This window comes from Esox lucius, chromosome 18 (assembly GCF_011004845.1).
Source record: "Esox lucius isolate fEsoLuc1 chromosome 18, fEsoLuc1.pri, whole genome shotgun sequence".
Lineage (NCBI taxonomy): Eukaryota > Metazoa > Chordata > Actinopteri > Esociformes > Esocidae > Esox > Esox lucius.
The window spans coordinates 13,484,545-13,497,050 of NC_047586.1; the positions used below are offsets into that span (position 1 = coordinate 13,484,545).

General features: G+C 41.2%; 1 protein-coding gene across 4 annotated transcripts in view; it reads right to left on the reverse strand.

Moving 5' to 3' along the window:
- Window positions 1–2,647: 2,647 nt before the first annotated feature.
- Window positions 2,648–12,506, reverse strand: part of cd2ap (CD2-associated protein) — a 59,255-nt gene continuing 49,396 nt past the window's right edge. For all 4 annotated transcript variants that reach the window (XM_010882672.5, XM_010882671.5, XM_010882670.5 and 1 more), the window contains 7 exons: window positions 10,737–10,881; window positions 10,226–10,335; window positions 8,485–8,600; window positions 8,089–8,172; window positions 4,283–4,554; window positions 3,903–3,966; window positions 2,648–3,696 (listed from right to left, as the gene is read on the reverse strand). In XM_010882672.5, coding sequence (XP_010880974.1) covers window positions 3,655–3,696; window positions 3,903–3,966; window positions 4,283–4,554; window positions 8,089–8,172; window positions 8,485–8,600; window positions 10,226–10,335; window positions 10,737–10,881 — 833 coding nt within the window. In that variant the 3' untranslated portion in view covers window positions 2,648–3,654. The remainder of the gene's footprint in view (window positions 3,697–3,902; window positions 3,967–4,282; window positions 4,555–8,088; window positions 8,173–8,484; window positions 8,601–10,225; window positions 10,336–10,736; window positions 10,882–12,506) is intronic.

Here is a 12,506-nt window from a genome sequence, read left to right on the forward strand (position 1 = left end):
GTAACAACACAACGCCTGGCACATAACGCCAGTGGCTGAGCCGCTACCTGAACAGACAAAGCAAATGACTCCTATCAGACCTGATACAACGATGTCAACATTTATCATTCTGACATTGATCTCTTTTTCATTCAACCTAACGCGAACTGTACGGAAGATTACATCGTACACGTTATCATACACATTGTCAATCTGTAAATAAACGCCCACAATTATCATCCAGTGTTAGAACGACTCACACTTTGCATAATCCCGGCAGTTATAATAATCTCCTCTTTGACAGAACAGTTGTGAAACTGTTATAAAATACCTGTTAGACACATGGTTCAGAAGTGAAAGCCTTTAACGGGCAGCATAGGGTATTAATCAAGCCTGTTCAATAAAATAGCCTATTAATCTATTGAATGGGAATGTCGGTTGACCCCCGTGAACTTTCTTGTGTCTAGAGCTGGAATGTCTTGCAAATTATTGATTTGAAACATTTTTGTTTAGCACAAATCCCTACAGAATGGGAAGAAAAGCTCTTTAAAATAGATATCCCACTGTTAAACACAATAATTTCATCCAGTAACTGGGACGAAGATTAAATTGTTGGGTCTAAAAGAGGGAACATCTACTATTTACGGATTGGATGATTTTCCAAAATGTAGAAATATTCCCATTATAGTTAGTAGTCCAATTTAGCTTATCTACTTTTATCGGGGAGAACACTTTTCATTACACCTTTAAAACAAAAATACCCTAAGGAATACATGAGAAAGCACTTTGCCAATACCCTAGTTAATACTTCAGGCCCTGGGTTTCTGAATACCATGTCTAAGTGCTCACTGCTGCTATTGTCAAGCTGACCAAGACACATCAGTCAGTCAATCTCCCCTTAAAGTAAGGGATGGGAGGCAGCTGCAAATGCTTTCCAAAGATACAAATGGATGAAGGTTCATACAGGAGAAAAAAGCCAAGGTGAAAAAGGTGTTGAAAATGTCCATTCTGGCAGTGCTAGGATATGATGTTGCCATTTTGTGAAATGTGTCCAGAATTTTGACGGTTGCCAAACAACCGACTGAAACCCTCATTCTCAGAAGTACACCAGGGCTCCAAGCATCCATTAAGACATTTGACAAGGTTTGCTGTCAAGTACACACATTTGAGTGCCATAAAATGAACCATTATTCCAGAGATATGGCACACCTCTAAGACAGACATTGTAATAATATGTGGACTGATCACATCAGCTGAATCAGTCTGCCTCCATTTGCTGATGAAAATAACTTTTTAGTGGAGAGAAACATTACAATGAAGCTCAACCTGTGGACAATATGACAATTACATGATAAACGATGATGAAATAAATGCTACTCGTAAGTGTAAATAAAGATATTTATTCATTTTTCTGAAATAATCTCAATTCATGCAATTTTACAGCACATGTAAACAAGAACACTTGAAAAGATGTTAAATGTGCAGATATTTCTTCGCATATAATGGAATGTACAGTATTAAGCCAATTGACAGTTACATGGACAGCGTTCTCTTTATATATATCTAGAGCTTTGTGTGATCTATTTTGCTCAACTTAAAATGTATCCATGCAAAACATGGAGGGATGGAAAGGAATAAGTCAATACAGACTGTTATTGCTTTAGGGATCAACATGAAATCGGGCCCTTTATTTTAACCAGAGCATTCAAAAAGCAAGACCAAACGCACTTTTGACAAATCTAAAATGCGCACGCACGCACGCATACACGCACGCACGCACGGAATGCTTCTGTTTAAGGGATGCAATTCTAAGCCTGAGGATAGTACACAATTCAGTATACTTGTGTGAAGAAGGACAACATAGTTTTTTGGATAAGACATTGTGAGATCAATATACAGTATAAACGTTAAGCAAATATTAGCGTACTAAAATATATTTTGCTGAAAGATGCACAGAAAGGCCATCCACAATGTTCAGGAGGATCTGGAGTTGAGGCAAACCTCCTTCTGACCACAATGGGTAAATAGCATGTTACGGATCACAGAACTGTTGCATAAACTAGCGACAACCTCCAATAGATGCTTTTCATCAAAGGCAATTTCTTTCATGATTTGTCTGAGCGGCACACAAAGAATGCATATTGAGAACACCCTGATCCCTGCCCAATTCTATGCATGTGATGTGTAGACCATCTTTAAGGCTTTCAGCTCAAGCTCTGGCAGGGTCTCAGAGTCCTCCAATACCTTTACACATGTTGAACATTCAACAGACACGACAGACGTTTTGATAACACACTGGGCTGCTGGCTGTGCATAGATACTGTTCAGAGCTTAAGCCTTCTGTATCAAACAGACCTCTTGCCTAATTCCTTATCATTCACCCTCCTTTACAGTGCTACATTTCCAGTTAGCCAGTCCTAAATGTTTGTACTTGGTATAAAGCCGTGTGACACAAACATTACACATTCAAGACAACATGAAAACAGACATGAAAATCACTGCTATGCAAGACCTCAGGTCTCATCTCAGAGGTTAGAAAGAAACTGCTCACTCTATAAAGCACACGTTCTGTTACAGAGAGAGGAAATTAGAGGGAGCTGCTAATTGTTCATTAAAGAGAGCAGAGCATTTGGTGTATAGGAGATGTGCACAAAATAACAATACTCAATGAGTAAACCAAAACTTTAATGGTGGTCTGAAATAGAATTTCGGTTTATCTCATAAATCACTGGTGCTCTTTTCAAGTATGGCTATTCCCTACTAACAAAACTGTGTTGTCAGGATGTCCTTGTAACATCAGGAGTCAGTGTCACGGTTTCCTGGACGTTCTGAGGACATCCTCTGTTTGCTGAGTTGATGGCTGAATTTGATGGTATTAAATACAGGATCGAAATAATACAACTGTACCATGACTCTAATCACTCTTTCTGAGAGAGCAGTTTCATATAGCTTGTCCTTTAAAAAGAAAAACGGAATGAAAAAGGGCTCTATATCATGTCTAAGCACATTGTCAGTAGACTAAAAAATATATAATCATGCTCCAGGTCTAAACCTGATAAATGTAAGCTCCCAATATTAACACTTTAAGATATATATTTTTTTTACAGGCACAATAGTGTTACCCTGGACAGGAATGTTAGAATAAAACAAAGAATCTTTCCCTTATGCCATAACTATGAGTACAACACTGCCATGGCAACAGGGACATATTACAATATTATTTGTTATGAGCTAAAGAGGCTAATATGGATACGTAACTGAAATCTGAATCTTTAAAATCAACCACCTGCAAGTCGTAAAAAAAAAGAAAAAAGGAATCCCCCATCACTTTATACAGAATCAGTAGTATTGACAGCATCCCTTAGACATTCCAATAAAGAATGAAAGGACTGCTCGTCCAGCACAGTAGTAAATAAGGCCTCGATCGTTTGTGTTGGCAAAACAAAAAGATACGTAACAAAAAACATATACATCTGTATTTAATTACACCTTTCAATAACTAGAAAACCTAGTCATATAAAGGGAATATGTGCAAAATGTAAATCTTACAAATGTGGAATAGTTTCATGATAACTAAAAGGGTTCTGGGAATGCCAATGACCCCCCGCCCTTGGCTGTTCAGTGGGGTCAGAGACAGGCGGTGATTGTGGTGATCCAGGATGACTGGATTAGACTTCACGTTGACTGAACAGTCCTTTTTAGTTTCTCTATCTCCATCTGAAAGGCAGAGAGAGGCGCAGGAAATCAGAAAGAGAGAGAAAGCATGACAGAGAAAGAGAAAGGGGGGGCCCAAGAACATGAAATAAAACAAAGGAAAAAATAAAGGAAACATAAATATAAAAAAAGGTGTGTTGGGTTATGGATTATTTCTGATGGAATACAGTGCAGAAATGCTACATGTAAAAACCAAACAGTGTTTTCACCTGCAGGGCAACTCGCTTCAGCCTCTCCTCATCCAGCTCACCTCTCAGCTCGGCAATCTCTCTCCTGCAAAACAAAACAAAGACTATTACAAAGCTGATCAGTACTGAGACACCGGATGGAGCATCTCAGAAATTCATTACCCTCCTCACATGTTCTATCAATGACTCACATACACATCTTCCTAGAAATAAGCACTACAAATGCTACTCTGAAAGACTTATATACCAACAAATGTATCCATCTAGGTCTGTAATAATGAAGGTGAAGTATCTAAACAAGGGGACGTTTGTACATCTAAACAAAGAGATATTTCATCAGGAGACGGAACAGTAGTACAAGCTGAAGAAAACCAGATCCATTGAAAGTGGTAGTTTGTTACATTTGCTGGGTTTTTAGGAGCTCCACAGACAGCAGCAGATCTTTCATTTGGGCTCTGAGCTCCTCCAGCTCAGACCTCTGCTCCTCTGGCTCTGCCGTGGGCTTGGGCACTGTGTTGGAGCCTGGGCTGCGGCTTCGGCTTTGCCCTGGGTCAGAGCATGGGCTGGGACTTCTCCGGCTAGGGCCTGACGCTGAGCTGGCTTTGAGCCCCTCTGACAGGGATGGGCTGGGCTTGAGGACAGGAGACTGGCTATGGACGCTGACCAAGGAAGGCTTTGAAAGAAGAGAATAATAGTTAGTGGTGTTCCAAATACTTTTCTCCTGGCTGTGATTCATTGTGAATGTTTGTGACTATACATTTCCAACTTCCACTGGAGATCTCGTAGATGCCCCGGGAGACGCTATTCACATCACTGACTGGATGTGCCCGGAGGCGGCGGCGAAATCGTAAACAAAGCCGTGGGAGGCGTGGAGGCATACGGGCTAGGCTAATGCTAGCCCCCCCATCCGCCTTCAGTACCAAGCCTTTTGCTCACTGGCGAACAAAATGGACAAAATACGACTGAGAATCATCTCACACAATGGACTATGGATTGCAGCATCATGACTTTCTCTTCAGCTGAAAGGGTGAGATGTCTACAGAGCAGATCAGACCAAAGATGACTCCGGTAAGACCAAAGAGGTGGGCTGTGCATTTATGTAAACAAAACGTACAATCTTGAGTACCTGATGATTAGATGCAGGCCTCTTTACTTGCCTCGGGAACTTAAATCTATTGTTGTTATGGTAGTTTACATTAGAGGCATCCGTTTGAGATGCGGGGGTATTCATAAAAGAACCGGGGCTATAGCCCCGGACGCCCAGGGCTAACGACGCCACTGGTCTACATACCCCCGGATGCTAATGCTCAACTAGCAATGAAAGAAGTGCAGGCTGCCATTAGCAGACAGCAGATGGAACACAGGGATGGTGTTTTTGTGATTGCAGGGGATTTCAACCATTCAAATCAACCATTCCCAAATTCCACCACAATGTATCCTGCCCCACCAGAGGAGACGATACACTAGACCATGTGTACACAAACATTCCGGTGGCTTACAAAGCCATTCTCCTCCCCCACCCGGGACAGTCTAACCATCTTTCACGGTTCCTACTTCCGAAGCATTTACCCCTCATTTAACGTGTGAAACCATTAGTGAGGACAGTCAGTATGGCCAGAAGGGTCAGACTCAATTCTACAGCACTAGTTTCAACACACATTATCACACAGTGATGATGACGAGTCAGCCTACAGGGAGGAGGTCAAGCACTTGGCGGCATGGTGCGCTGACAACAACCTGGCCCTCAACGCAAAGAAAACCCAAGGAGCTCATTGTGGCTTACAGGAGGTCTAAAGACTGCAGTCACACCCCAGTCCTCATCAATGGCACTGAGGTGGAGCGTGTGTCCAGCTTCAAATTCCAGGGTGTCCACATCTCCAAGGACCTCGCCTGGACACTCAACCCTGCTCAAAGGCGCAGTAGCGCCTGTACTTTTTGAGGAGGCTGAAGAAGGCCCATCTCCCAAGATCCTTGTGAACTTGTACCACTGCACAATCGAGTGCATTATGACAAACTGAGCCACAGTGTGGTTTGGCGGATGCTCTGTGGCCGACATGAAGGCCCTGCAACAGGTGGTGAAAACCGCCCAACACATCACTGGTGCCCAGCACCCAGCCATCATAGACATCCAGCACAAGTAGTGTCTGCATAGGACGCATGGCATCATCAGGGACCCTTCACACCCATGCCACATACTGTTTGTCCTCCTACCATCAGGCAGGCGGTACAGGTCTCTTTGTTGCTGCATCAGCAGGCTCAGGAACAGTTTATTTCCAGCAACTGTAACCCTGCTGAACTCTGTGACCCAGCACCAACGATACCCCACCTCCTCTCAGGGACCTTGTTGCACTACTCCCTTTGTACTACACTGACACTGCCTTGCAAAGTCTGACAATGGAATTTTGTCAGTTGTTACAGGTACGTGTTTACCTCGGTAACCTCACTGCTGCTATTTCTGCATTTCAGTTGCACATGCACCTTGCACATTCAATTTGCCTCATTGCACATTTAGAATAGCCATCGTACTTGCATTTTTACTGTCGTTACATACACGTCTACCTCAGGAACCTCATTGCTGCTACCTGGTTGCACATGCTACCTCACTCCTTCAGTTTGCCCTGATTGCACATCTAGAATGCCATTTAGAATTGCCATTTGTACCCGCACAACTATTATCCCAATTGTAACATACACTATACTTACTATACAGTCCTACAAATTTGTACTGGGTATAAAACCGTTTGACACAGACAACATTACACATTCAATACAACATGAAAACAGACACACAAAGGTCACTGCTATGCAAGACCTCTGGTCTCATCTCAGAGGTTAGAAAGAAATAGTTTCCTCTTCAAAGCACACACCATTATCTGTTATAGAGAAAGACGGCGCTCAATATTAATCATGTCCATGTGTTTAGTCATAGAATACAGCAGCCTTAAGCTCAGAGTCTTGTCTGTAAGGAGCTATTTGTTGTCATTTGAAACAGTGTTTGAGATAGTGACTACTATAGCAGGGAACCTTTTTTAATTCAACACTACAGATCCCTTTGGTTTACCTTTGGAGTTATTTTAAGAGTGCTCTAAAAGGGTGTTTTGCAACAACCTCCTATTGCCTCAGGAGACAGCTTTCATAAATGTATTTTCTTTCACAAACAAGTTCAGAGGGACAAAATCAAATTTGAAATCACATTTTTGTCAACCTACATTGATTCTGGGTCTACAGTTCAGAGACTTGACGCACAGGGAATAATTACTCAGTAAAAATAAATAAACGTTTCTCTGAGCTTCACTATCATTTCAAAATCAAATTTGGTAAAATACTTGAGTAAGTATTTTTTTTTAAATATGTAAGCCCAGACGTCTATCGCTCGGATCGGATCAGTGGAACCCAGTCTGCAGGTGCTTTAACAATACAAATATCACATGTATGAAAGTCTCCATTGGAGAACGAGGACGCCCTGTGGCATGTGCATGATGACAAGCTGTGTAATTAATAAATAAGCCGTCTCCCAGGGTGACTGTAGCCTAGCCTCCTGCTCAAATTAGAACACGGCTTACACAGTGCCAGAGTGCAAGAGAGCATGCCATTGTGAATTTGTGTCTGAATTTCTGAAGTGTGTAGGAGCAAAATACGCCAGGATGTTATGAATGTTGATAGAATGCGTCGCTATCGCATGTATGTGTGCGTATATATGTGTGCGTAAAAGATTAAATGTGTGTTCCGCCAGCTTAATGCCAGAGGCTAGGGACTGTTGAACAATGGGGCTGGAGGAATGAGGGTTAATGGAGATAAGAGGCAGAAACCAGGCCCAGTCATCATGAGGCCCCAACAGAGAGGCTTTCATACAGTGGAGGAGAGAAGTGAAGCTGGATGACCGGAGGGAACCATTAACCTGGCATGAGGATGGCATCTAATAGTGAACGCTTACCTACAGGCACTGAGATTTTTTCTCAGCAGATTAATTAGTTAATATCTAAAGACAAGCCTTGGCCTGTTACTGAACCAAGATATACTCAGTAGACATTTGATTAGGCACACCAGCCCATTTTCAAACTCCCCTACAACCAGATTGCTGGCAATGGCTTGATATATAAAGAAGACAGACTGAGGCATTCTGTTACTGTTTGACTAAATGTTACAATAAATAAATATATGCAATTCAAATCAAGACACAGACCAAAACAATCCAAAGAAATCTTACCTTTCTTGTGTCTGTCAACTTTGTTTTTGGGGTATCTTCCTCATCCAACTTGAAAGTATTTTCCATGCTGATATCTTTGTTTGGCTGAGAGAAACAACAAAATAAAAAACGGTATGCTCAGTTTATGACAACCTTGTCAGAAACCCCCAGTACGCAGTCTTTTCACATCCATCTATTTCTTATTAAAACTTTTTACGTTACTCTTCAGTGAACTTAGTCAATACCAGAAAATCTGACTGATGTAACAACTCCTTGTTTTTATAACGTGTCATTGAATGTATATTCAAGTGCAATTACCCTGTGTATGCGTGTGTGTGTGTGTGCGTGTGTGTGTGTGTGTGTGTGTGGGTGCGTGGGTGGGTGCGTGGGTGGGTGGGTGCGTACACGTGTGCTCACCAAGTGGCTTCCTCCAAACTGAGCGGGTAGCCTCCTGCCAGGCATCTTTGGTCTGTTAGCGGTAGGGTGAGACAGTTTCTCTGAGGTAGATGACAGATCATCAAAGCTCATCAGGTCTTAAAAAAAGAGAAGACAAAAACTGTAAGATCATGTTTCTCTACAAACACAGACAGAAGAAAGATCGCGTTTCATCAAATGGAAAAGGGAACGCGACAAAAAAAACTTGATTTTGATGACATTGGGCACATATTTAAACAAATGACAGCACCGGTACACATTTTTGGGGACCTGTTTTTGCTTGCGTCAAAAGAATCCAGAAAGCATCTCAAAACAGCCATGAGAAATGTATACAGGGAAACTGACAGTTACAATTATAATTACTCCAAAGCTTAAAACACTTATAAGGTACTTCTTTAGAAGTAACCATATTTCCATGTGTAAAGACAATTGGCAGTATCTTCAGAAAAAAAACTGAACGCTAAAGCAGTGAAGTTGGAGGTAAAGCAGAAAGAAGATTGTACTTCTGTTTGTCTTCAAACCTTGAGACCATGGGGCTACTGACCTCAGGAGGTTTTAACACATCTTTTGACGCTTTTAGTGGTGTCAGAAAAAGACACATGTCCCTAGTTAACTTTTCCCTCCAAAACGCTTGTATTTTGTGAAGAACACTCACTTGTGCTCCCTCACTTGTCAGTTTCTCCATCCATTTGTCTCTTCCTATTCACTTAACCTTTTTCCTGTTTGTCATTGCCCTCTGCATGAAACAAGAGGTGATGTAAACAGAGCTCCTTTTCTCATCCTCTTATTTCCCTTCCTTAATTCTCTCTCTCACCCTATTCCCGACCATAGGTTGAAAAACTATCCATCCATGACTTTACAGGATTAAAATGAACACATTATTGACAACACTAAAAATAAAAACAGGAATGTACTAATTTGGGATTCAAAGCTGTCAAAATATCCTTGAGCATTTGATAAGATGTTCATTTATGTCAGAATTGCGTCAGGGGAAATAGTAAGGCTGACATTAAACCATGTCCCTTCGCAATGCATGGTTACACTGAATGTTCCAGTGCATGTATACAGTACATTCCTTACCGGTGCTTTCTGTGACTAGTCATTTGTGCCTGTTAAAACATATGTGAAATACAGTGGGTGGTAAATATTTAGAGTTGTTTTTGGCAGGCTCCAGACATCTTTCATAGATGTTAGCCATCCTTAAAAGCTGGGAAGGGAAAGTAGGGCCCACTGTCAGACCCCATAACTGCCCTTTCTGGACAATTAAAATGGATTTTAACAAAACAAACAGAATACAAAACAGAAAACTATTGCAGCCCTTTGTAGGCCTTCAATATTCCACTGTAATTAACGACATTCAATATCCAATTGTAATTAACGACCTTGAATATCCGATTGTAATTAACGACCTTCAATATCCAATTGTCTCCTCTCAACTGTCAATAAGATCAGGAGAGCTGAAGACTCGACATGCTACCTCCAAGACACATCATGACAAGTCAATCTGCAAACTTTCTCAAAAGCTTGTTCAATCAACTAGTGTTATGCTCTCCCAACTAACAACGACAGTTTAGCTTGCCGGCGCCCAACCGGCCTAAGTGATTGGAGCAAGCTGATCATGATCACGGAAGTCCTAAGACTGAGCAAGTGAAGTGTATGCGTGGGATCCCCAACGGACATGTATCTACCGTTCAAAACCTCTGTAGAGCATTACAGTACATACCCATGTCAACAGCTTTGTCCCCCAAGTCGTCCAACATTGTTTTCAGTTTACTCTGTAATATTGGCTCAATATCGGACTTTGGTCGCGTGGAAGGCACTTCTCCATTGTGTCTGTAGAGGAGTGAGAAAACAACATAAATAACTGCCTTATTACACTACTACAGTTACTGAAGTACTGATACTGTCATAATACACTGGTGATAGCTCAGAGAATTATGGATACAATGAATCAGAAAATGCAAGTGGATTCCATAGGCATCTGTGCAACACATTCAAAGAATCAAATAGTGAAACAGAAAAGATAATTAAAAGGCGCAAACAAAATGACGAATATACTGGCTTATTTATTACATCAGTGTGGTATTGAAGTGATGACATCATACAATATACTGTATGTTCTTTGTATTGTGAATAAGAGATTTGCTCAATGTGCAGTGAATACCCACTATGTGGATGAATGAACAGATAACGAGATGAAGGATCAGAGGGATAAGCTGAAAGAGATTACTTACTTGGCCCCTGGGGATGGTGCAAGAGGCTTGTCTGGTCGTTTTGGGGGGAGGCTAACAGGTCTGCCTTTGCCAGGCGGCGGCACAGGTTTCTTGGGGGGGACAAGAGGGGCAGCAGGCTTTGATGTTTTGTGATCCGTTTTGTCACCTTCAGAGAGAGGAAAAATGAGGCCTTGCGTTGAAATATGCGATCAAATATTTTATTGGCACTTCATGTCATAGCAAGAGTAAAACATCACAAATCAAGAGACACTTCATAAAACAGGTAATGGGTACCAATATGTGCCAAAAACTTAAATATTCTCAGGGCTAAAATTAGGAAGTAGGACACTAGTAAACCGCCTTGTAGAAGCCATAAATGCATCTTGACCCAATGCTCAATGAGGAAGCTGGTTTGGAAGGTAAAGAACCCAACGTGTTAAAGAACCTGCCTGCATCTTGTGGTCACCAAATCTACAATTAGACATCAGTTTCAATTAAGTATTGCATAATTTACATTTTTTTTCAACAAATGTGTATATACTGCTCCAGAAAAAATTAAGAGACCACTGCACCTTTTTCTTTCCTTTCCAAAAAAGTTGAAAAGGAAAGTTTTGAGTGAGGAACAGAAGCGTTCAATTTGAAGTGGTCTCTTAATTTTAACCCTTCTGCTCCTCACCTTCGACTTTTTTGGAAAGGAAAGAAAAAGGTGCAGCGGTCTCTTAATTTTTTTCTGGAGCTGTACTTTGTTAAATCACACCGTCACTTGGAACTAGGTGCAAATGAAAACCAGTGGTGGGTTTGGTGTTCAATCCCAGATGGGTATGCAGAAAAGTACCTCATGTCTATTGAAAAATATAGTGGAGGCTCATTAATGTTATAGGGCTCTTTTGCTTGCATTGGTCCTGGGGCCCATGTTAAGGTCATTAACTCACAATAACCATGACATTATAGCAAAAACCTTTCAGCAAGACAACAACCCCAAGCACACATTGAAGTCCATATATGTACTGTTAACTGACCACAACAATGTATATTCTCAGTTTAAGGACCCGATTGAAAATCTGAGGTTTAAATTAAAAAGATGAATCTATAAGCAGACAGAAGGATCTCAAGAATCTGCAAAGATTTGGTAAAAAGGACATGTCTCTCTTCCAATGTGACCACTCATTTAATAAAAGTCATAGGAAAATGCCTGGTGTTGTTATCCTTGCAAGAGGAAGGTGCACAAAAAACTGCCAAAACTGTTGACATGCTTGATTTTCTAAAGCGTTTTATGACTGAAAATACTGTAAAAACACTGAAAATACAAATTTAAATGACAAAATCAGCGTTCTCCAAAATAAAATCAAAGACATGATGATCATGGGTCAATGTAATGAAGGCATGAAATAGTTATTTTTAAGGACAATATCTTCACGGGGTTAGCCGTGGTCAATTTACAGTTTTGAAATTCCCAAACAACGTGACAAATACGGGTGATTAACAGATAAATAAGGAATACTTGTATTTATAAGATTTGTCAGTGGAAAAAACAGAAGCATGTTTCTTTCAGCTGATCAAGCCCTGAGGGAGGAGGAAGGTCACCGTGGCCCTGAGGAGACACTCCAGCAACAACAAGCTTGGTGATCTCACCTCTGTCAGGATTTCACACAAGGAGGAGGTGCCATACTGTGAGGGTAAGTGCAGCACATTGCTTGATTTAACAGATGAGCCAAAAATCTAAAGAGACTAAGCTAAAGCGACACTAAACGGGCCGTGTCAGAATGCATTGCTAAACGCTTGGAAGAAAGG